The sequence below is a fragment of the Antechinus flavipes genome, chromosome 4 (genome assembly GCF_016432865.1).
Source record: "Antechinus flavipes isolate AdamAnt ecotype Samford, QLD, Australia chromosome 4, AdamAnt_v2, whole genome shotgun sequence".
Classification (NCBI taxonomy): Eukaryota; Metazoa; Chordata; class Mammalia; order Dasyuromorphia; family Dasyuridae; genus Antechinus; species Antechinus flavipes.
Genome location: NC_067401.1, coordinates 217,442,916 through 217,469,391, shown reverse-complemented (window position 1 = coordinate 217,469,391; position 26,476 = coordinate 217,442,916). Strand labels below are relative to the sequence as shown.

Sequence of the window (26,476 nt, the reverse complement as noted above, 5' to 3'; positions counted from 1 at the left end):
TGGTTCAGCAAAAAGAGTACTGGTTGTGGAAATGGGGAGCATATGTTCAAATCCCATGCCTGACATTTACTTCCTAGGTCTCATTTCCTTCTTCTCTAAAATGAAGAAGACCTTAGAGATTCCTTGTAGCTTTAGATCTGTGATCATGTATCTTTTAACAAGAGAGAACCTACTACTTTTTAAGGTAACCCAATCCACATTAAGATAGTATTAATAATTAGGAAACTTTTCCTTACATCAAAATCTGCCTCTATATGCCTATTCTACCTATTGCTTTGAGTTCTGTCTTCTGAAGTGAAACCTGAATTGAAACAGCAAGTTTGATTCTCTTCTGTATATTAAACCTTCAAATTGTATTAAATGGTTACTATATATCAAACAATGTGCTGAGTATTGAGGATAGGAAGAAAAGCAGAAACATTGTCTCAATGCTCAAAAACAATTGTACATTTCTTATATCATCTCTTCTTCATTCTAAGTAGACTTAATTCCTTCATTTTTTGTTTTGTTTTTGTTTTTGTTTTGTTTTGTTTTTGTATGGCATGATCTCTTTAGCCTTTCATTCCTTTATTACATAAAATAAAATCTTTAGGGAGGAGGAATAAAGTATAAAGGGGTGAGGAGTTACTACATAAAAGGATAGTTGACATTGCTTACAATGATATCTATTATATTTTTCTCCATTTATAAGATCCTTTGCTTTCCCCTTGTTCAAGAGTACCCTCAGCACTGAAATGCTGTACCTATATATCTTGGACAGGGAAAGGAAGCCACACTCCATATCTCAAGTAAAGTATCTATTATGATGTCAGGGTGTAGTACAAAGTAAAATGGAGAAGATGTCATATTTGCTTGACAGGTTCCTATCTTGTCAGGTACTTCATGATTTGGGAAAACTCTTTTCTGTAAGTACCAAATGGAAAGCAGTCTCAAACAGACTATTCAGTTAGATGAAGTCATGATTTAAATATTATATAACAATTGTACCAGTTCATAAAGATTTATTTACTCTGAAATTGTCTATCTCATTATTTATTTTTTCATGATAACATTCTATTATATTCATCTACTGTAATTTGTTTAGTTATCCCTGCTCTTATAGAGTCAAGTGAGCAGAAGTAATTAATTAATAAAATTATTTTAAAAAATAGAGAATAAAACAATTTTGAAAGACTTTAGATCTCTGGTTGACTCACAAGTCCAGAAGAATGAAAATAAAACATACCTCTCACCTCCTGACAGGTGATGAATTTAAAAAATAAAAAGAGACATTCATTTTTGGGCCTAGTTAATGTGAGAATTTTTTACTGGATTATGACAATAGGTATTGAGGGATTCTCTTTCTTTCTTTTTTTTTTTTTAATAAATTTTGTAGAAAAGGTAGTAGAAGGAAGAAATCAGCAAAAATAATTGTTAATAAAAATAAAAATAATAACAAAAACTATGGTGTGTAATTTGCATTTTCTTTTAGTACATAATAAATTTTACAGATAGCATAAAATACATATTGATTGATGAGCCTCTTATTAACAGCTTTTATTTTTATTCTTTTCCTGGCAATAAAGGAATGAGTTCATCCCACTTCAATGCTCTATACCTTATATTTCCTACTTTGATTTCTTAGTGTTAAAACCTGGGTTCATGGGCAAACTACTTGGTTTTGAATGAACCTTGAACTACAAAAACAAGCAAAGTAAGTTTTTTTGTCTTTATTCTGTGGCCTCCTACCTCTTCCACTCCTCAGCAGTTACCTTTTAGAGAGAGAACCTAGCTGTTCTAGGCAACCCCAAGTGTGAGAGAGCGAGTGGATAAGAAACACAGTAAAACTTCATGAGTATAAATAATTTGGTACTTGCCTTCTCGAAGCATGGGGAAGGAGGAGAAAAAAAGAGAATTTGGAACTCAAAATTTTCAAAAAATGAATTTATTTTAATATACATAATTGGAAAACATTTAAGAAATTAAATAAAATATATTTTTAAAAGAGGGAAAAGTAGCCTAAGCCTATAAGCAAATGTTATTAATATTTACTATTGAATTCCTGAAGAAACTAATCAGGGGGAGTCAAATAGAAACTTGTGATCAGAGTTGATGGAGTTGGCCCTGACTTGTAGGCAGGGTTCAGATATTTCACTCTCATTGCTATCTATGTCTTTTATCTTTTCCCCTAGAGTTAAAAAGAGAGAATGGAAGGCTGGATAGTGCCTGAGAATAATGGAATTATATAATAATCATACTTGGAAAGTCTTTAAAATTTTTTTCATTTTTAAAAATTATTTTGAAGTTGATAAAAAAGAATGTTACCATATACACCAAAGAGAAAAGGAAAATTACTTATGAAACCATGAAGATCCATGACAATCAGCTTATTTCCTTTTTGAAAGCATATAATACATTCAGCATGTGTTTCAAAGCTGTCCTGATGATCTGTATCTTCTCCTGGATCTCCACTTCTCTTTTATGCATTTTAAAATGCTTAATTGATATTCTTTCCATTTTTGAATCATTGTCACTATCTTCTCCTTGACAGAAAAATACACACACACACACACACACACACACACACACACACAACTTTTAAAAATATAATAGCTTTTTATTTTCAAAATATATGCAAAGATAATTTTTGACATTTACCCTTGTAAAATCTCGTGTCCCAAATTTTTCTCTCACCCTTCTCCCTCCTCCCTCTCCTAGACAACAAGTAATCCAATATGTGTTAAACATGTGCAATTAGTCTATGTATATTTCCACATTCATCATGCTACACAAGAAAAATTAGATCAAAAAGGGAAAAAATGAGAAAGCAAGCAAGCAACAACAACAAAAAAAGGTAAAAATACTATGTTGTGATCTACATTCAGCGTCCACAGTCCTCTTTCTAGAAGCAAATGTCTCTCTCCATCACAAGTCTTGGAATTGACCTGAATCACTTCATTGTTGAAAAAATCCATGTCTATCAGAGTTGATCATCACATAATTTTCTTGTTGCTGTGTATAATGTTCTTTTGGTTCTACTCACTTCATTCAGCATCAATTCATATAAGCCTCTCCAGTTCTTTCTAAAATCATCATTCTGATTGTTTCTTACAGAACAATAATATTCCATAACATACATATATCATAACTTATTTAGCCCAACAGATGGGCATCCACTCACTTTCCAGTTCATTGCCACCACAAAAAAGGGCTGCTCAACATTTTCGCACATGTGGATCCCTTTGCCTTTTTTTTATAATGTCTTTGTAGTACAGATCCAGTAGAGACACTGCTGGATCAAAGGGCTGCACAGTTTGATAACCCTTTGGGCATAGTTCCAAATTGCTCTCCACAATGATTGGATCAGTTCACAACTCCACCAACAATTATATACCTAATTTTTAACAAATAAGTATCATCAAATAAAACCAATTCATATCTTGGTCTATCTGAAAATTTTTGTATCATTCTTCATCTCTGACCAATCACCACTTTTTCAAGTAGGAAGCATGCTTCATCCAAAGCTCTGCTTTGTTTATAATTTTCAAATCTTTCAAAGTTGCTTTTCTTTTCATTATTATAGTCTCTTTTAAAAAGACTTCTATTAACTTTAAAAATATATACTTTATTTTTTCATTAAATATTTTCCAATCACATATAACATCTTTTTATTCTTTTCCCTTAAATTTTGAGTTCCAAATTTTCTTTTTACCATTCCCTCTTCCTATGTCCTTGAGAAGGCAAGCAATTTGGTATTTATTATATATGTAAAATCATGCAAAACATACTTCCATGTTAGCTATATTGTGAAAGAAACCAGACAAAAATAAAACAAAAATAAAGTTTAAAAAATATGCTTCAATATGAATTTAGAGTTTATTAGTTCTCTCTCTCTCTCTCTCGGTAGATTTTAATCATAGACATTTTAATCATGGGTCCTTTTGAAATTGCCTTGGATCGTTGTCTTGATCAGATTACCTGAGTCACAATTGGTCATCCTTAGAATATTGATGTTACTATGTACAATGTTGTGATTCTGAATACAAGATGTGTTAATTAGCTTGCTTTTGGAACTTGGCCCACATTTTGAAGCAAATGATCATCTAAAAGAATGATCTGTTGGAAAGATCACTAAATTAAATTTTGTGGAATAACTCTTCTCAAATTGATCTTTATAAGCATCTTTATATTTTTTGGGGAAGCACAAAGTCATATCATTAGACCATGTATTGATTGTGGAGCTGTTTGCATTCTTATTATTTCAATTGGTATGTTTCTTCTCATTTTATTTGAGAAATTATTTCTTCATAAATTGATTTCTTAATTTTTTTTTACACTGAAGTTGTTTATTTGCCTTTTGTTAGTGGCCCAACAGTTGACAGAATACTTTACAATTACATAGTAGAAACCAGTAGAAGGACACACTTATAAAGGGTAAATAGTTTTTTTTTTTTTCCCCTCTAGTACTGGCTTTGGATTCAGAGAACATTTTTAAATCCTGGCTCTGCCTCTTAGAACCAGTGGAACTTTTAAAAAGTACCTTTATTTGGTGGAGATGAGGGACTTAAATTTTTTTTATCCATAAAATGATGCTATTGTACTAAATGACTTCTAAGGCTCAAAATACAAAGGTCTTGTGAGCCTAAGATCTTTCAACTTGGATTTACATTTCAATTGAATCTCAAAATCCTTGAATTTTAGAGTTGAAAGGTACATTAGAGAATATTCAGTACAGTCTCCTTATTTTATGGCAAGAAAACCGGGATCCAGACATGGAAAATGACTTGATTATGGTCATTTGTGAAATAAGTGGCAGTGCTGAGACTGGAGCTTGAAATTCTGAATTCTTGCCACTATATTCAAAGAGCTCATTTGCCCCTCCCCCCCCTTAATTTTTTTTTTTTTTTTTTTTCTCACAGAAAGGTATTCACTTCTTTTTAAAATGGTGAGCTGGGACTTAAACTGAAAGTTCATAGAGATATTTCCTTTTTCTTTTTCTCTTTCCTAAAGAGGACCATTCAAAGTAAAAGTACTACATATAGCCCTTTTAAGTACCAGCATCATATCTAACTGAACACCTCTATTGCTAATTTGTGTCTGAAGACTATATTTATGGCATGTTTTCTTCTCATCCCAAACTCTCAACTCCCTGGAAGTCTATGTTTACCTTTGTCTTAGTTTATATAGAACTCCTAAGAACAATTAGGCCCCTAATTGGCCCAGAGATTTACTTTTATTTTTTGAGGAATAGATCTTCTTACAGTCTCTGGGATGGATCAACTACATTGGGGCTCCTTTTATAAACAAGGTAGATTAACTGTTCTCACATTACAAATACAAAATCAGAAATCACAAGCACTAAGAAAACATATACATATCACAAAACATGTATAATCCTTTAAACTTTTCCCCTGTAGTCAGTACCTCTACTCTCTGATTTTCCTTCTCTTTCCAAATTGTAAAGAACATACATTATTTGTAGGTTCAAAGCTCTGTCTAAACCTTAGTTGAGCTGATTTGAGTTGTTGGCAAAAGCATGTGATGCCAGTGACCACCAGATTTTCCTGTAGTTATTATAGGAAGATTTCTTGGGATTCCTATTTTGGGCCTTTTCTTAATTCTTGGCCTCTGATGGGATTTGAGGAATTCACTTTAAGAAAAACTGGCTAGGAAAAAAGGGCATTTTAGTGATCTATTTTCCAATTACACAATTGTCTTTCAGAGGACATGGAAGAGATATAAGAAGGCAGAGTTATCTTCCTTTTTACTCTATTCCTCTTCCCTTTACTCATTTAGAAAGATATTGACTTTTCAGATTGTTTGGAAAAAGTAGCCCTGAATCCAAGATGTGAGGGTCAGCTTGCTGTCATTGTAGTTTTACAGTGATCAGATTAGTGAACAAGAATGCATTTATCAAGGGCAAAGGAAATATTCTCTATACCCAGATGAGAAGAGTCACAATGGCCACACAAAAGAAGATGGCAGAAATAGGATTAATGACCAGACAGCTTCCTATGGGAACTTGGCTCACATGATGAGACAAATGATCATCTAATCCAAATAGAAGATCTATTTGGAAAGACCACTGGATTAAATTTTATGATATCACTCCTCTCAATGTGATTTTAGTTTCTCTTTTAATTTTTGTCCTTTTTTCATTTCAAAAATTAATGTTTTTTCCTCTTTCATACATTTCCTCCTCCCTGCTATTTGTTAAGACTGAATTATTTGATTTTTAAAAGTACTTTATTTCTATGAGAAAGATGTTACATACACATATAGGCACATGTGGGGGCATGTATGTATATAATTTTGTTCTGAATATCCTATATTTATATAATTTTTGTAGTTTTCAAAGAATTTTTACATAAAACTTAAACATAAGAGGATAAGAATTATTAATATGACCATAATACAAAGAGGGAAACTATCCTAAAGTAATGGTTAAGTGAATTGTTCAAGGTCACACACTCTTTAACAAGGTCGGGATTATGACACAAATCACTTGAATTGCTGACTATACCTTCCTGGCTCTCATTTGAGTGGCTTCATGAAGAAGGCAGAACTTGACTTAGGTTCTGAAAGACTAATGGGATTTGAATGGATGTTGAAAAGTGGGCTAAGCATTCAATGAGGAGAGATTAACATGTGATTATGGTCATATGTACAATAAGTGGCAATGCTAAGACTGGAGCCTGAAATTCTGAATTATTCTAATGTAGGAGGAATAACCTTAATATACAGAAGAGATCTTTGAAAGACAAGTTAACCTAATCTTAAAAACGTATAATACATATAATATGTATATATAACATGTTACATATTTAATATATATAAACATATATATATACATACATACAATAACACTTTTACATTAAAATAAAAGTGTTTAAAATGTAAACAATGAAAAAAGGGGAAGGAGTATTGAAGGTAATATGATAGGGACCTTAGACAGCTTCACTATGGATCTCTTCTGACTCAAGGTGCTTAATTAAATTTTTCCTGAATTTAATGTTCACAAGTTCACACATAAGAATCTGAAAACAGTCTTCTCCCTATTTTGTGCTCTAGTGGAGGGGAGCTTTGAGGTTGCAGTGGTGGATAGGTATAAAGTGACATGGGTCTTCTACTTGGCCTTGCCCCAGTAACTCTGGCACCTTTATAAATGTTAGATCTTGCTTCCCATGACTTCTGACAAGGTAGAGATGTAATTAACCAATGAGAGACAAGGTGTTATTGAAGACTGAGCACCTGATTACTAATTAATCAGGCGTGAGAGCACCTTGTAGATGCATTCACTATTTAATTATAGCAGCCTCACTTGGCAAAGAAGCATATGCTCCCAGCTTAATCTACTGGTTTATACTGACATCAAATTGCCATTATCAGAAAGAATCAGGCCTTTTGATTATTTCCACTAATTTATTGAACACTTAAAATTAATGAACCTCAAGCCTTTTAAATGTGCTTGGTTAGTTTGGAAGATGAGGAGAAAGGGGGGTAGAGGAGGAAGTAAGAGCCTTCATTAGAGAGGATGATTTGGTTAAAGGTAAAGGGAATACATTTTATGGGGGATCTAGATTTCCATTGGTGGAAGGTACATTAGACACAAAAACAAAACCTTCTGGTTGGTAGAAAAATAATAGGATGGGTAGCATGCCCTGCTGGCCACCATTGGCTTTTCAAAGAACATATGGCTAAAGGTTTTTTATTGTTTTGGGGCTATTTGTCTAGAAGACCCTGTGGCAATTTAGTTTGTTCAGCTAAAATAAAAAGAAAATGTTGAGAGCCAATTATTAGATTAACCACTAGGGACTAAAATTGAAAGTGGAATGAGAAGGTTTTGTTGTTGTCCTAGTCTGTTTGTTTTTGCTTGTTTGTTCAAACAATAGAAGAACGAAGATTAGGGAAGAAAAGAATAATGAATTGATCACATATTTACCATTCTCTGAAATTATATTTGTGTTCCTGAGGTCATTGGCTTCATCACTACACCCTTGTTTCAGTTTCAGGTGAAGGCCAAGTTCAGCTTACCCTCTTGGTGAAGGAAGCAGTTATTCCAACAACTCCAGGTAAATTCTGTTCCATTATCAAGAAGAGGAAATCTCCTTAAATAAATCATTTACACTTTCTGTACCTTGACCCCAGCCTTCAAATACCAGTGCCATCATTCCACATCTAACATAGCCTTATTTCATATGGCTGGGATATCGACAGCAGCAATGAGAGATTTTTTTTTTTTTTTTTTTTTTTTTTTTTTTGCTGTGCAAGCATGAATGGAAAACCACAAATAATTGTTTTTCACACACATGTATATATCATGGATAATATGTGGGTATTGAGTCATTTATAAATTGGAATGTGTATCTTCAGAGGGACTTCTAAACCCTAATCAATTAGAAAGAAAATCTTAGAGTCATTCAAAATCAATTATTGATTTTAATTTCAACTAAATAGGTAAAAAAAATACATGTTCCACTAAAAGTTATAGCTTAGAATTTACTAAAGTGACATTTACAAAAGGCTGGATATATCATAAGTATTCTATAATGTTTTCATTGTTCCATTTATTTATCCCCAGGTTCAGGAAACTGCATTTTCATTATTAATAAATCTCTTTCTAAGAGATTCTGTTAGCTTTTGCCTCAAATATTTTATGCATTTAATAATTATTTTGAATATAATTTTCCTCTATTATTGTCCCTTAGATTTCATTTTTTATATATAGATACATTATATATGTTAATTTTTGTGGGTTGTTTGGCAGGATACATCTTTTCTAAAATTCTTAATAATCTAAATTAGTTTCTTTGCTGATTCCCTAGGATTTTCTACATAAACTATCATATCACCAGATAATATAGTTTTATCTTCTCCTTCTTTACAAGCTTCTAATTTCGTTTTCCTGTCTTTAGAACCATTGCTAGAGTTTCTAGGACTATCGAAAATAATGTCAAAAAGAGTCAGTCTACTTTTAATGTTTCTTCAGTTTTACTTTGGAATCTATCTATAGGTGGATTAATTTCCATTCAGGAAATCTAGCATGAATATAGACAAAGCCAATGATTTCCAGACTCTGTTTTAAAGACTAATGTAAGATTGCTATCTCATTTACAATAGAGAATGAAACAAACATTTCCATGAGCCATGCTGGGGAATGACTTGTCAATTAATGAAAGGGTAGAGTGAGGATTGAGAATTTGTTGATAATAATATATCTCCATGCATTTTTTATTACTGGGATTATAATAAAATGGTCTAATGTTCTACTCTTAGGAAGGAAAGAGTGATTGGCAACCCTGGCAGGGGAAACTCATTATATTCCTGGCTGAGCACAAGGACAAGGTATATAGGTTCTATTGAAACTCTAAGTCTTTCAGCTTATTTTATTCACCTATTAGGGGCCAGGTACAAGCTCTCTTGGGATTGAGGTTCAGAACTAGAGATCAGGAAGAAAAGCCATGGAAGAATGATATAGAGGCCTACATCCATGAAGAGTCTTTTGGTCCAATTATTCCTATAGCAAAGATACACGAGGCAATTTTTTTTTTCAGCTCAACCAGATGAAATATTTTGCTCATAGAATCATCTTCAAAGATCCAACCAGAACAGAGAGACAAGGCAAAGCAAGAACATAAATAGCTTCCCATAGGACCAGTGTATGGAAATCGCTTCAGGGATAAAAGAAAGAGATAGCAATTAGATAAAGTAGGAAGTTGAAGAATTTCATGATTTTCTAGCCAGGGAATCAAAAGAGTGATAAGGGTTAATATATATATATATATATATATATATATATATATATATATTTTTTTTTTTTTTTAAGATATCCTGACATCTAATACGAGTTCTAATTAGAGATGAAATCCTTTTTATCTGAGATGTAACATGTTTTCTTTTTTATTTCAATAACTATATGGATACATAAATATCATAATATCATAGAAGTAGATCAAAGTAGAACTTGAAGAGACCTGAGAAGCCATCTATTCCAATGCCCTCATTTTGTAGATAAAACAAACAAATAATTGATGCCTAGGGTAGTTAAGTGACTTATCCAAGATCACTCAGGTTATAAATATTGAAGATAGTATTTGAAAGCTGGTCCTTTGACTTTACCACCAATGCTCTTTCTATTCAGCCAACAGAGTATCAAACCCTATTGTTGAGATGTGCCTTTTCCAAATAAATTAAATGGACCCTTTTGTTCTTATCCTCTATATCTTTTATCTTCATGATCAGCCATTTCCATTTCTTTTTTTGTGACTTAAAAAATATGCTCAAAGCTGGTCTCTATCTCAGTTCTTTCTCATAGACTTTGGACTTAGGAAAGTTCCACAAAGGAATCAGCAATATTGCATAAAGGCACTGGTCATTTATTTTATTTATTTCACTGCCTTAAAGGTAGATGAATCATTCAAATCTTTATCAATCACTCATATCAAATCAGTCAAAGAGGTTTCTGTTAAACTTCAGAAGTCAAAGAGTATCTAGACTATTGTTTTGCAATATATAATCATCAGACAACTCAGGGGTTTTATTATTTATTTTGCTCTCTAGTCTTCATTTTCAAAACATCTTTCTCTTGTATTATCATGTTCTTTGACTCTAATACCAATGTTCAGCTAAATCAGTTTAGTTAGAAGGAAACTTATGGGCCATTAGGTTAATGCATAGATTCAAACACAGGAAGATTATGAGTCATCATTAGTCTTTGAAATTCAAATGAAATATTTGAAACTTGTCCTTTCTGTTTGCTTCTTTTCATAAGTTGTACACTCATAGTCAAACTGTATCATAGGAGTGTATGTACCATATCAGTAAAATGAATATTAATAAATGTGTCATAAAACATTAGAGCAGGAAAGAAAGGCATCCTTCAATCTATCTACTATCTATCTATCTATCCATCCATCTATCTGTCTACTTATCTATATTTACACATAAATATTCATACCAGATACTGTGCTAGGTACTGGAAATAAAACGACCAAACATGTGCACACACAGATAGGCACACACTATCTAGAAACTCAAATGGATCTATCATCTTATCAATATAGATGTCTCTTTCAATGAAACAGTTCTTAACCTATGCTTACCCTTCTTTTGCAATTTCTGTGTCCTCCTATTTGCCACACAGCAATCTGTTTCAAACAATCTATATATAGTCAATTCTTTTTTCAGTGTAATAGGGGAAAATCTACTCTATTTTTAAAAAATAGACAGCCCTTAACCATAAAGTACTTGTTTAACAATCATGTTAAAAGACAAATATAATAACAAACCATTTGGGATGAATAAAATATATGAGTCATTTTGGAGGATGGTGTTTTGTCTAACAGAATAAGAATTCTTAATCAACCAAACATTGTGGTGCATATAGTGCATTGATTCTTAATCTTCTTTTTACCTTTTTGGAAATTTTGTGAAACCTTGAGACCCTGTCTTATAATGATATTTTTAAAGACATAAAATAAAATAAAGTTACAAAGGAGAACCGAGATTAATGAAAACACAATTGTATTTTTGTCCCATCTAAGTTTATAAATTATTCCTGAAATTAAATGGATCCTTGGTATAGAGTAAAGCAATGGTGTGTGTCCATAAGGAATAAGGTAACAAGGAATAGATAAGTGAAAAAGTGATTTTATTAGCAATGATTTGCTATAATGAAGTAATCCTTATTTTATAGGAGATATATAGTACACATTTTAATGAAATTGGTTGAATTGTCCATTATTTTTAAAAATCCAACTGTTCTGGATCTTCAAGTTCTGAAAAATTTTTATAAAATGGGGATAATAATGTTTATATTGTTTATAGGAAACAGTTCAGCTTACAGGGTTGCCCTTGAAATCAGAGATCAATCAATTGATCAACATGCATTTGTTGAACATCTATTAGATGTCATGGACTGTGCTGGACTCTCCACGTGCAAATACAAGGATAAAATAGCCTCTGTCATGAAGGAACTTATATTCTCAGACATGCCCATTCATGGAATAAGCATGTACATAGGAAAATTATTACAAAGATACTTTAAGAAAGGAGAGAGCCCTAGTAACTGGAGTGATCAAAAAAGATCATGAGTCATAAAGAAAATTAAATATCTAAGAGGCAAAGACATGAGGAAACATTATATTCCATTAATTGAGGATGGTAATATAATGGAAGACTGGAGTTAGACTTAAGAGTTTAGGTAAAATAGCAAAAAGACTGCTTTGCTGAATATCAGAGTGTATGAAGGTGAGTAACATTAAATAAAATTTAAAGTTAAGTCTGAGCCAGAATGTAGTATGCTTTTAAATAGCAAACTGAGGAATTTTGATTATATCCTCAAGGCAAGAAAGAGACAAGGAAAAAATTTTCAACAAGAGAGTATTCAAGAACCCTGTGTTTTTGGAAGCTCATTTTACCATCTACATGGAAGATGAATTGGAAAGAGAGAAAATCCAGTGGAGGAGCTTTTATACTAGTTTATTCAAGAGGCAAAAGACAGCATCATTTAGCTTGGAGGCTGAATGATATGTAGAGAAGAAAATTCATGTGATCATTATTATAAGCACCAACCCAGGCACTGTCTTAAGTACAGAGTACATAAAGACAGGCAAACAATTCAACCCTGCTCTCAGGAAATTTAAGGAAAAGTCTAAGGACAAGTAACTATGTGCAAACAATATATGTATCAGGGATGTCAGAGATAATCTCAGAGGAAAATCACAAAGTTTAGAGAGGAATGGGAAAGACTTCTTGTAGCAGTAGGGAATTTAACTGAGACTTGAAAGAAGCCAGGAAAGTTAGGAGGAGGAAATGAGAAGAGGGAAAATTCGAAACCTGGGGGCCTGAAGTTGGGAAGTAGAATGTCTTGTTCAAGGAGCTACAAGGAAGCTGGTATCATTGGGATGGTACAATATGTAGGTAGTGTAAGATATAAGAAGACTGGAAAGGTAGGAAGAAAAAAGCCAAGTTATGGGTGGTTTATTCTCAAGGAATAGGGAACCACTAGAATCATCTGGAGGTAACATAATTAGACTTGCACTTTAGAAAGATCATTTTAATAGCTTGAGTGGAGAAGAGAGTGCTCTGGGGAGAAATTTAAGATAGGAAGTCTAACTAGAAGACAATTTCAATAGTTCAAGTCAAAAGTGATGAGTACCTGCATGTAGAGAGTTGAAACTCCAAAGGTATGCTTAAGTCAGACAACAGAGCACTTAAAGCTGATTACCTATTCTATGTGAGACAATGATGGTGATGGGATGGCTCTCCTCACCATTGGTGCTTGCTGAATATATTGAGATAATTATAGGCAAGGATTGGATGGTGAGGGGAGAGAAGCCAGAGTCACTTGGTGGCAGGACAAGGAGGAGAGAGGCTGGAGACTTCTGACTCCAGAATCAAGGATACATCTTTGGTAAGCCGTGTGACAGTTTGTGGGCCTCCTTCACTTCTCCCCCTAAAGACCACAGCCTTTGATTTATCCTGACTCTGTCTGACCCTGAAGCCTTCAGGGAGCTACCCTGTACTTTATGTGGGCACCATGGTAGTTTTCTAAGAGACACTTTGGATACATGCTGATTTAAAATTTGGGTAGGTGATGATAGCAATAGAATTTTGAAATAAGATGAAAGTAGGAAGTTATTATAAGGAATAAAAGTTGCATTGAAATTTTTGTCATCTTCCTTTTGATTTGTAGTTCCATCTGCTGTACCTGAAACCATTTTAAAATGGTCCCATCCTACAACATGGAAAGATGTTGAAGAAGGCTGGGGTGGATATAATCACACCACCCCAGCACCAGGTGATGATGTTGTGATCTTACCCAGTAAGTAAACATGTTTTGAGTTGTTATTATAAAATGGCCTTTTTATAATAAAAATAGCCTCATTCAAAATGATGACTAGGTTTGATTGGCCAATCAAATTGATTTGATTTAAAGGTATATTGCAATATAATATAGAATATTTGTTAGATCTTCTGTGACACAGGTTTTTTTGCTGTTCTTTGAACAAGATATCGTTCTTCTCTGTCCAACAAAAGCAATGTGGCATAAAAGTAAAGTAAGAATGTGGGGTATGAAGTCACAGAGAGTCTAAATCTCCATTCTGCTACTCTTGATCTAGTTCCCTTTAGCTAAATCATTTAACCTCTCTGGGTCTCATTTTGTTAATTTGTCAAAAGAGCAGGCTAGACTTGAAAGTCTCAAATGTGACTTTCAGCTCTTATCTATGAGCTAGTGGGTGATCTTGGCCATCTGACCTTCACTCAAAGACTTCCAGTAATCAGGAATAAACTATCTCCTGAGGCGACCAGTTCTCCTATAGGACATTCAGTTGTTAGAAAGTTTTTCCCCTTTCTATCAGGTCAAAATCTTTTCTTTGAAACTTCTACCTATGAAAAGAAATTGAAGGATTTTGGGGAAAATTTCATACACTTCCCTTCATGTATATAATACAGCATGCATGCATATATTCACATGTATGTAATCTATATATATATTTATTATGTGACATAACATATATAATTATCTATTTATCTATATGTATGTGGCCTAAATATATAAATATATAGATAACACATAAATATTTGTATATCTCGTATGTAGTATATATGCATATATATGTATGTATGTATGTATGTATATGTATATATGTTTTCTTTGATCTTCCAAATCTCTGATATTCACTGTGTAATCATGGGAAAAATATTGAAGCTTTCTGAGACTTCCTTTCCTCCTCTATAAAATGGGGATTAGAATATATATGTTATTTCCTTCAGAAGCTTTGGGGACCTGTGGGAGGTGCTATAGGAATGTCAGTTATTTCTGTATTAAACATTGACAATCCTTCTAAATTCTGGGATAGAGTTGGTGACTCTGAACTTGAATAGTATATTATTATATCCAGATCATTCCAATGAATACTTTAAAAGCAAAACAATAAAGAAAAAATTTCCACAATTCAAAATCTTTCAGGTATGATGTATATGTTTGATCAATCTAGCCAGTGACTTAAAAGCTATGATTTGTCTTTTTCATAGTAAGGAAGCTGCCTCACCCTTAGCCCTGCTGCTGTAGGAAGGAAGAGAAACTTGTAGTTGTGACCAAGCTTCCAGTATCCTTTGGGACTCAGTCACAGTGTGGAAAAATCTTAGCTATCTGTGTTGGCACTGCTTCTGACTGAAGTGCCCATGTGGGTTGGATTTCTGGACCCCCTGGAATACTTCATGGCCCTGGGCTTTTTGTCTTTTGTTCATGGTCTGCTTACAGGATATGTAAAAACCCTCCAAGAAAAAGTGATATTAACATCAGAGACTGTGTGGTTGGATAGAAAGACAGGGATACATTTTTGGAAGTATGAGGCTTTCCTTGAAGTCAGTGTTTTAAAGTTCAAGGCTCTGACATCAGAGATGTACTACTTTATCTGCTTTGTTACCATAATAGGGAATTGTGGTGAAAATGAATTAGATAAAACCACCATGATAATGCTTTTCAGATCAGTTCATATGAATGTAATTTCTTTGAAATAATGAGTTAATTTATATAAAACGAGAGGATATATGTCAAAGAACTTTGAAATGCTTTAAATGTTATATAAATTTAAAATATTATGAAAATTAATAATCATTTTTGCATTGGACCTGTGATTTAAAAGGTATATGGAACTGTCTGGGAAGATATTCTCTTAAATCAGCACTTGATCTGATGCTTTTCATAGAAAATGTCCTGGAACACTGAGGGGTCAAATGAGTTACCATTATCACACATGTTTTTGAAGCAATACTTGGAACTCAGGTCTTTTGGGGCTCATTCCTAGCACCTATGTTTTGTTGTCTCTATTGTTGTTTTAAAATTATTTTTTAATAATAATTATTCCATATTTTAAAATGACTTACTTTATAATGTTGAGTATTCTCTCCACTGGTAAGAGTGACAATAACAATTTTGTGGCTTAGTAGGCAATGTGAATTCATTCTTATGCTTATTTCCCCCTCCCCCCATCTTCAAAAAAACTGTCAATGGATGGTAGTCAAACATGTCACAAACCTTTCTCAATTCATTTGGGCTGTTTCTTGATGGAAGTTTTTATTATTGGGTCCTTATGTTGTCTTTTTTTACTAGTAGCACTGAACTCTGCAAGTTCAAAGTAAATGGACTGGACAGATTATAATGTATAAAATAATAGCCATTCTTCAAGTTTTGATGTTAATTTGGTTCAGAAATTTTAATAAGGTATTATAGTCTGCTGTTAAAATAAGAAAAAAAAAGAATTGTTTAGAAAAAAGTTGCCAGCTTGAGCTTTGAGTAAACAAAGGAAATACATGAACATATAAACAGAATGAAAAGCATGGAAATTGAGAAACACAAATAATAAAACTTAGATTAGGTGTAACTTAGACTAATACAAAATACATCTAGGTTTTGGATGATTGATTTCCCCAGGGTTAATCTTACATGAGTTTGTTCATAAGTGCTATCATAGGAATCTGGCTCCCCAGTAGTATCTTTGAAGTAAAGGTAATTGGATATCAGATTTCTGTATTTATTATTCTTCAGATTAAAAATCTGTTGTTCATCTTAGACTATTGGCCTGTTGGTAGTTTTCCTAACACAATATTACTTTCGAAGGATTTAGAATAGGTAGAACAGAGAAACTTCCTAATAGAAAGTTGCTCTCTCAAGAACATAAATATTAAGATAACTTTGATCAGTGAAATTGTTAGGAGCTAAATTATAGCTCCTGGGTCTAAGATGAGGGAAGAACAAGCATAAACCATTGATAAGGACAGAAAATAAATTATTTGCATGATGGGGTCCTTTCAAATAATCTTTCTGTATCAATAACCCAGAATAATACCAGACATCTGAATAATTTCAGGGAATTCAGGTATTTTAGAAGCAATAAACAACAATGATTTATAGAGAAATATGGAGACATTAGATGTTCATGGGAAAGGTCCAGATTTAGGTAGCAGTTGAGTGATTTAAAGAACCAAAGAAGTAGAACCAAACAAAGGCCTCATGGGACCATTTTTACAACACTGGTGCTCTTGGTAGTGACAGATATTCCTGGTGGTATAAGGTTCTCCTATAAATTGTCATAGGATCTACTCAATACAGCAAAGTTTAGGGATTATCTGAACTTTCTATTTTTCTGCTCCATCAGGCTTATTAAAAGTTAATTTGATAGATGAATAAATAAATGGATGAGTGAAGAATTGATGTTTTGCTCTTAATAACTATTTGTTGGATAAACACATCAATGAATAAATGAGTGAATGAATAAGTGGAGGAAATTTATTATAGTGAAAAAGCCTTAGGTCTAGAAGTAGAGGACCTATATGAATAGTGTTTTTGATGCTATCTCTATGACTAAGACAAATTACTTATTCTCTTTGGGCTTCAGTTTCTTCAACAATAAAATGAGGGGTTGGTCTATCTAGCCTCTGAGATTACCTTGAATTCTAAATCTATGAATCTATGGTCTTTTTATGGGAATGTGGCAATAACAAATTATATAAAACCATTGTGATATACTAGCTGAAGTTTAATGCATAGTATTATAATGTAGTTAACTGATGTATATTAATTTAGAGGTATAGACTGCTATTTTTAGTGTCCTTACTATATTTTCTCATTCTTTTTCTACCTAACTATACTTTCTGACCTCTAGAATGAACATATAACTTGCATTTGCTTTTGAGTACTTCATTATTTAATTTTTGTAGCAATCTTGTGAAGCCAAATAGGCAATAATTATTATGGCAGGGAAAAATAACATTTTCACATAAAAATTCCAACAAAAAGATGATTTTACTAAATGAAAGTGGTTGATAAAAAAGATTTGTGACAGCTTTTAAGACTTTAATATAATACTTTATTATGTTTTTTTGTGTTTTAAATAGTAAAATGAAAAAGAGGAAATTCTCCCAACATTATTCAAGTAGAATGGCATATTTTTTTGCAATAAAATTATTAGGGTAAATGGCCAATTTCCATTTTCTGTAAAATCAGTTTTTACAGAATGACCTTGGTCCCAACCTATTCCATAAAAATGGGATTTTACTATACCAATAAAAGGTATCACCATAGTAAAGTGCTATACTATTTTCATTTGAAGAGCTCAGAGTGTTTTATAGACATTGAACTCAGTGTTCCTAGAATTTGAAAGATGTGTAAATTCTGTTCTACAGTATCACATTGGGGTGGAGGTGATGTAATTATAAACAGTCCACTGCTTCATTTTCCTTTTTTGACAAAAATGTGTTTTGAAGTCCATATATCTGACCTCACCATTTTTCATTCAGGACATCTTTTGTTCATGAGTTAAAATCTCTCAACACTTAATAACTGTGTGACTGGGCAAGTCACTTAACACTGCTTGCCTCAGCTTTCTCATCTGTTAAGATAACCTGAAGAAGGAAATGACAAACTACTTCAGTATCCTTGCCAAGAAAATTGTAAATGGCATCATGAAGAGTTGGACATGGTGGAAATAACTGAACAACCATAATGATCTCTTAAGTCATAGGAATCTAGCTTGTTGCTTTTTTTTAAAACTTTCTCTGCAAATTTCTAAAGCTAAAGCTAGCCTTTATAAACATAACCATGCCTCAGGAATCCCTAAACTCTCACAGCATTCATTGTCCTGAGATGACCTGTGAGATGTCACATTGGTCTCTGGTGGAGACACTGAGACATAGGGACAATCTTTTGACGGAGCACAGCAGGTTAAGAATGAAAGTGTGTTATAAATTCAAAATGATAGGATTCTGTTTTGAAGGGTGTAGATATGATATCATGTAGCCCCTGGCAACCTTTTTTTAAAGTAGTGGAATCCACTGTTTTTCATTTTCTGTATTCTTTGAACTTTCCTTATTTGAAGACATGAATGCTATCTTACTGTTTCTCTCATAATAGTTCTTCTGTTTTGTCCTTATTTCCATTCAATGGCTGTGTTAGAGAGTTTTACATCACAGTGGAGCTGATCAAAGCCATTTGATGTTAGTGTTGGCATCATTAACAGGTTTCTGTGTCAAATAGAAATGTATTAAGATTGGTGGTTATTACCTACCGGAAGATGCTGATTATTCTGTCCTTTTTTACATAGTAAAAGTGCATTTTTTTATGAAAGATCATTCCTTCAAAGGTATTCACTTTAGGTTGGTCATTCTCTTCCAAATCTGTCTTTTGTTATACTTCTATAGAAGTATAGAGTATAGAGAAGAATAGGACTTCTTAAACTTTTTCCACTCATGTCCCCTTTTTGCCCAAGACATTTTTATGAGGTCCCAGATATATAGATTTATAAAATAAATATAAAAATAAAATATAATTTTGCAATCCTCTTCATTCAGTTATGAGACCCCATATAGAGTCATGGACCACAGTTTCAGAAGTTGGGCTCTAGAGATTAAAGCTCAAGAGACTATCTAACAATAGATATGAAGCTTAGAAATTCTTCATCTAAAGGAATAAATTTTGGGCTTCAATTAATTTTCTAAACATTGTTTTCTGTGAGCCATAATTTCCAAAAAAGATTCTGGAGGCCACCTATTCCTATTTATCATTAGTAGTATGGTGGTAGGGTAGTAGAGGAAAAAAAAAAGGAGAAGCACTCTTCATTGAAATTAATGGAAAAAATGACTGCTTTTGATATTACTTCAAGATGTGACAGCTGGTTTTTATTAAAGGCAAGTAGACTTCACTTTATACAACAGGTGTATGTTGTTTTCCTTTTAAAGTTGCATGTGAATTTAATTTTTGTACATTAAACCATTTACAATGTAGTAGGTCAGTTTGCTATTTAAATGAAATTCTATGTTGAATACTTTTGCAAAATGAATAATTCTCCCTTAATACATCTTTCTTATAATTTTATTTTCTAATTTATTAAGTTTTTTTTTAATAGGCAATATGGCATAATGGAGTAAGGGTTAGTCTTGGATCAAGAAAATCTGGGTTCAAATTCTGTCTCAGATGTAAACTCATCCTTGACTGGGCAATTCATTTAATTTAACAGGAAATCCTCTAAGAACTATGTTATGTTGATTTTTTGATCATTATTAATTGTCAGAATTTTCATCCTAAGGAATAATGAATGAATCAATTTCTCTGTGTGCATGTATACATACATGTGTGTATATATATACATATATATACACACACACATATATATATATATACACACACACACACCACACGTGCCTATATATTCATTTATATGATAATTATTAATAATAATGCTAATCTAGTTCTTGTGATATTTGCTGACATGGAATAGAATTTCTGAGGTCTAGCTCTTGATTATTACTGCATAGGTATAATGATTACAATTTAGGTAGCTGACAACAAGAAAATACTGGGATCCTGAGTTAAAAATCCAATCCAGGCAACATTTTCTTCATTAGTGGGTAACTGAGGGGGTAGGAGAAAAAAGACCACCACGCTCATCCACATTTGGATGTAATTTAGCTTAAAATAATTTTTAAAATATAAATATCTTGTATTTTTATAAGAGATATATTAAGATAGAATTATAGTAAGGAGCAAGATTTAAAAGAAATAAACACTTACACCCTACTAATATCCATTTATCAATCCCTATTTATCAGCCTGCTATCTCTTGAGATTAATTAGAGTTTACACTAAACCTTCTTTTCAAATTAGAAGTTATATGTTCATGGTTTTCAACTTTATTGGAAGTACTAAGCCTTTAATTAGATCTTTACTCTAATCACTTTCATTAGCACCCTATATACCTGGGCATCTTCTCTATTGAAACAGTTTGAAAGTCTTGTATAATTGTCAAAATTGACTAAGACAATCCATTTTCTTTATCTGTGTGACCCCTAAATAGGAGAAGATAATGTTTATCTAAAGGTGTTGGTCACATATGTAATATAGCTTTGTTGAACATTTTCTATCAATAAAATATATATTTTCCCTATTATCCCACTGTCATATTCCTCTTTTGCTTTGACAGCTCCTTTGTTCCCTGTGGTGGCAAATACATTTTAATGATTCCTATTTGGTTCCAGAAGTAATTTCAAAACTAACTTTTGTAAAAATCCTTCATTTGTTGAGCTCCTGCCATTTTTCCTTCTGAACTTTTTAGATATAACATATTATGCAAAAACTAACCATAAAATCCAATGTGTTAATTCTGTGTGGCTTTTCTTACAGGGAGGAAAATATTTGTTACGTGTAGATTTACATTTATAATTCATACTCTGGGCTCATTCTCCTAAATTTCACTGGGCAGAGTAGTTCAATAGAATAAGCCTACTACTTTTTTCTTGAGACTGCTAGAAGACTCTGAGAATTGAAAGAGAGAGAGAGAGAGAGAGAGAGAGAGAGAGAGAGAGAGAGAGAGAGAGAGAGAGAGAGAAAGAGAATATGAATGTTTATTGCTCATGAGACTCTACTGGTGTGTTTCTCTCATTGATTACCAGTTGATATCAAGGAGTCTGTTAGGCTTAATGAGCTTTTAGAGAAAAAGTATTTACTAAGACAATGAATAATAAAGACAGTTGATATAGAACATTCCTTCCAAAAATCTACAACATATTCTTTTCTCAATATGTTCAGAATAAAAAGGCGAGCTTAGAGATCGCATATGGTATAGAGATAACTCAAAGCTCCTTGCTTTAAATTCCCTTTTTTCCCTTTGTGTATTATTCATGAAATTTCCAGTAGGCATGATATTGCATTCTACCAGGATTCTTGTAGAGTCCAAAGTTATCTTTCCTTAATGTGTCTATTTTATCATAATGTAGGCATTGTCATTGACTCTTACATAGGAATCCACTATAATACTAAGGAGAAGCCCATGTCCTTTGTTCTTTCCAAATTTTCCTCTGGACAAAGCGCGCACGTGTGTGTGTGTGTGTGTGTGTGTGTGTGTGTGTATGTGTGTGTGGTCTTCTTCTGATCCTTCTTCCAAACTTTTTTTTTCTCTCAAGGAATTCACTGGGACTAAACTCTTTTGGTTCCTTGTTAGACTAAAAGAATTAAAAATCCATGGGTAAATTAGCATTCGTGGAAGTAATGGTTGATTCATTAACATTTATTTCCTATGATTATTTCTTACAACTTCTCATGACTTTAAAAATATCATCCATTGTTTGATCTAACATAATGTTAGAAAATTTTCTGAAAAGAGACTACTTAGTATTTCTGTAATCTCAAATCATAAACAAATTTTAATACAATTATATTATTAATAAATTTTTGTGTCCTCAACTTATTTCATATTAATGAAAATTTGTTACATGCCATTATATATAGAATGATGTGATCAGCCATGATAGAGTTGCAAAGATAAATAAGTCACAACTCTGGCCATTTTGAAACTTCTAGACCAAGTAGTCCTTATACCTGAATCACAATTTTTTGAAAATATTCTAAGAAATGAGCATCTAAAGAAATTTTTTGTGTGTGACATGGAGCCTCAGAATGGTATCTTAATTACATCAAAATAGGTAAGATGATAAAATTAATTTGTTGAATGCAGTTGTAAAAAAATAAATTAGAAAAATGTTTATGGACTCCAGGATAACTCCTGATCTAATTATCTTTTTTCCCCCTTTTTTATTTTGTTCCATATTTATTATTATTATTTTTTTAGTGTGGAAATCTCTAACACAGAAACTTTCCCTTTAAGTTTTGATAATCAACTCATCTACAACTTTATTTGTTTCAATTAGGAAGCATACATTAAGCACCAGTCTTCTAGGTGCTTGGCCTTGGAAAGCAAAAGACAAAAATAAATAAATAAATAAAATTAAACATTCCCTGTGCTCAAGGAATTTTTATTATGTTGGAATTTTTAGTTTTAAAATCTTGTTTGTGTCCTTAAGAGGTTAAGTGATTTGTCCATGCTCATATAGTTAGTACGTGTCAGAGGTAGGAATTTAAAGTCTTCCTGAATCAGATCATCAGCCTGTATCCCAAGCTATCTCTCACATATAATCTCAATGCAATACAATGTAAAAGAATTATTCCAGTGGCAGAGACTTGTCTTTTTGTGGCCAACCTAGTTGAAGTTAGCTATTCAGTTGGTTAATGTGTGCTAATGAAACAAGGTTATTGCTTCAGCCCCCTTAGTTTAGATATATTCATTTACCATAATTTATACTTTTAGCCATAACTAGTTATCACCTGCATGGATGGTGTTAGTTCTAGGGAGAATGAAGAAAAAGTATATGAATGGAGCAAAATAAATCTATAACATTATTGGGAAGACAGGATAAAAGTTATAATCTCTTCTGATTAAAGTTATGGTCATGGTCATGCATGGTCATACAAATTGAAAATATACTAAAAAGTACATGCTGAAATATAAGAAATATGTATAAGTCATCTAAAGTGTGCAATTCCTTTGGTAAGAGGAGAATCACAGATCATTTTTAAAAATATGTTTTAAAGAATCAATACACATTGGTTGATTCTTTCTAACTTTCACCCATTAACAACAATTTCCTAGACTGTGTAGATTAAAAAAAAATCCCTCCTTTATTGCTCTTTTGATAACACTGTTCAGAAATTAATCACCTAAAATCTACTTTAAATTAAAATATTTTTAGAGAGAAATTAAAATTAAAATTCTTTTTTACAGAGATTTGAAATTATTTCCTGACTTAACCATGGCAACTTTAATATATTTACCTAATAAAAATTTTCACCTAAAGAATTTGCCTATGGAATTAATATTATTTTAAGAGTTAATGACATTTTTTAAAGAAAAGGGAATATGAGTGATTGCATATGTGTTTTATGCTTCTAGTCAGAAAAGAAATAGCTAACTTGGGAACAACTGCCTACTAAAGGCTCTTAATACAGACCAGTGACTTTCTTACTGGTTCTAATTCAATTATTTCTTTTGTTCCTTACTTTATGATCTGCCTGTTTTCCATACCAGGTGTTTCTGGAATGTAGATTTAAATAATTCATGATTTCCCAATCCCAAATCATATTTGTTTAGTTATGGTTGAATTTTTTTGAGTATAAATTATACTGGAATGAAGTTGAGAATTCTTCTAATGCAGAATTTTATTAATATGACCCTAACTCTAGCCAATTTATTTGGTTTTTTTTTCCTGAAGCTGTTTTAGGGTTAAGATCTCAGTATTACTTGTGAAATAAACTAGATAAATTACATTAGGTTCAGCATATATAGTGGAAAGAATGTTTGAAGTTAGAAAACTTGGATTCCAGTCTCTACTACTATATTTATTGCTGTTGTTGGTATTATTACTGTTAGCTAGCTAACATATACATATATATATATATATATATATATATACATATGCACATACATATTGCTTTAAAGTTCACAAAGCATTTTACAGATATTTCATTTATCCCCACAATATCCCTGGGAGGTTGGTGCTATTATTATTCCTATTTTATGGATGAACAGAGTCCCAAGAGAATTAAACTCTATGTGCCCAGAGTCACAGTTAATAAGTATATAAGAATAGATTTGAACTCAGATCATCCTGGTTCCAGGTCTAGTGCTCGTTCTACTTCACCACCTAGCTAGCTACTTGCTACGTATCCACTGGAAAGACATATAATCTGTCTGGGTCTTAAATTTCTCATCTATAAAATGAGAATAATAGCATTGGTTCTCCTGACCACAAAGAATTGTTGTGAATAAAGTGTTTTGTAAATTATGTAATTGTATGATATTCTTTTTAGATGTTACACTAAAAGATTGAATTCTCCAAATGATACTCAACAAATTATGTGTTTATACCAGCTTGAAAGTGGATGCTTGAGCCCCTTATCAGCAAATGGGTCAAAACTACTGATATTATATTTAATTGACAATTATGCAAAGCATATTTGGTGGTAATGGGATTAAAGCAGAAAACGAGCAAGAAATATGACCTACAATTTCCCAGCTATAACTTTGATACATAAAAATTTAAAAACACCATTTAATAGATTTTTCCATACTCAATATTTATCATTCCCAAACCATGTGCAATGATAGTGTTTCAAAATAAGAAAACCCTATAGAAGAAATTTAAAAAAAAATGTGGGAAAAGGATGAGGTGCATATTATTCCTTTGCCCTGTATGCTACTGACATTTTTTTTCAGATTCTCTCAGTCAATTAACGGGAGCTTCTTATTTGGTTATGAAAACCCATTATTTCATCCAGTGTGAATTATTTCATGGAACATTAAATATTTTTAAAAGGATAGTGATTTAACCTAGAACCATTTTCAAAGGAAATATTGAAATAGAGAAGAATAATATTACTGTTATTATGATTAATAACAATAACAATGATAATCCTTGGGAGTGAGGGACCACTAAGATGGTTAAGGAAGGGCAAACTGATTGAAGTTGGAAATGGAACAGGTCAGTGTTTTCATATAGATTCATATAGATTATCCAGGTTTTTGTTAGTGGATACTACTTCTAGTTTGGGTAAGATTAAGATTCCCCCTGTTTCAAATATGGATGTGTGTGTGTGTGTGTGTGTGTGTGTGTGTGTGTGTGTGTGTGTGTGTGTGTGTGTGTGTGTGTGTGTGTGTGTGTGTGTATATCTGAGCTCAGATTTTAACTCAGGACCTCCTGATTTCAGGGCTGGTGAGCCCTAGCTGCCCCCAAGTAAAGTTTTTAAAGATCAGGGGTTATGTTTAACTTACATGACACTTCATAATATCACTCCTTAAGTATGTCAGTAGCTAGAAAATATAATTTTTTAATGATTATTTACTTATCTTGATCCACAAAAACTGTGCAAGTAAGATCTTCCTTCCCCTCTGTGTTCCATACCCCACACTTTCTTATGGAGTATACAATAAATTATACCTAGACCAGTTTAATTCTTGCACAATACTGATAAGAATTTTAGACAATAAATAACATAACCTCTGTATTTAGCTCCATATGAACCTAAGGCTAGGGTTAAAAGAGAAGATGTGAAGGTGAATTATTTATCTATTGTTATTGTGTGGTATTTTACAGAAATTACAAATAAGAATTAGACAATATCCGAATTCTATAGGGATCCTTTTTCTGGCACTTAGTAATGGGACCAAATAGTTTGCTAGACATGTTTAAATATGTTGTTAGGAAAGATAGACAGCCATAAAGACATTATTCAGCTCAAAAGGAAAAACCAAGTATATATCCATATGCATTTTAACGGTGAGATTATAAAAGAGTTATAAAAGGGACACAGTGATGTCTTGCTTTTAATGTTACTATAAAATGCTTTCTTAGAACATTTTGGAAGTGCATATTTCATACGGGTGTGTTCAGAAGTCTGGAATCAATGGCATTCCATTAAACAAAAGCTAACAGTAGATGCAATACTGCCTTTTTTACTTTTTTTTTTTTTTTTTGGATGCACCGTTAAAAAACATGAGCCCCGTTTGTCAAGCTGCTGTTCACTCCAGGGCCCTGCTTCTTTTGCTAATGAGTTGTCCTATGTTTTCTTCATTTATAACATCAGCAATGCTCTGAAATCCTGGGA

At 32.5% G+C, this 26,476-nt stretch overlaps 1 protein-coding gene across 1 annotated transcript in view; it reads left to right on the top strand.

Annotated features, from left to right (window-relative positions):
• The window catches only part of PKHD1 (PKHD1 ciliary IPT domain containing fibrocystin/polyductin), a 621,489-nt gene that overhangs the window by 368,435 nt on the left and 226,578 nt on the right, over positions 1-26,476 (top strand). Inside the window, 2 exon segments of the mRNA XM_051996694.1 lie at positions 7,986-8,051; positions 13,676-13,804. Coding sequence (XP_051852654.1) covers positions 7,986-8,051; positions 13,676-13,804 — 195 coding nt within the window.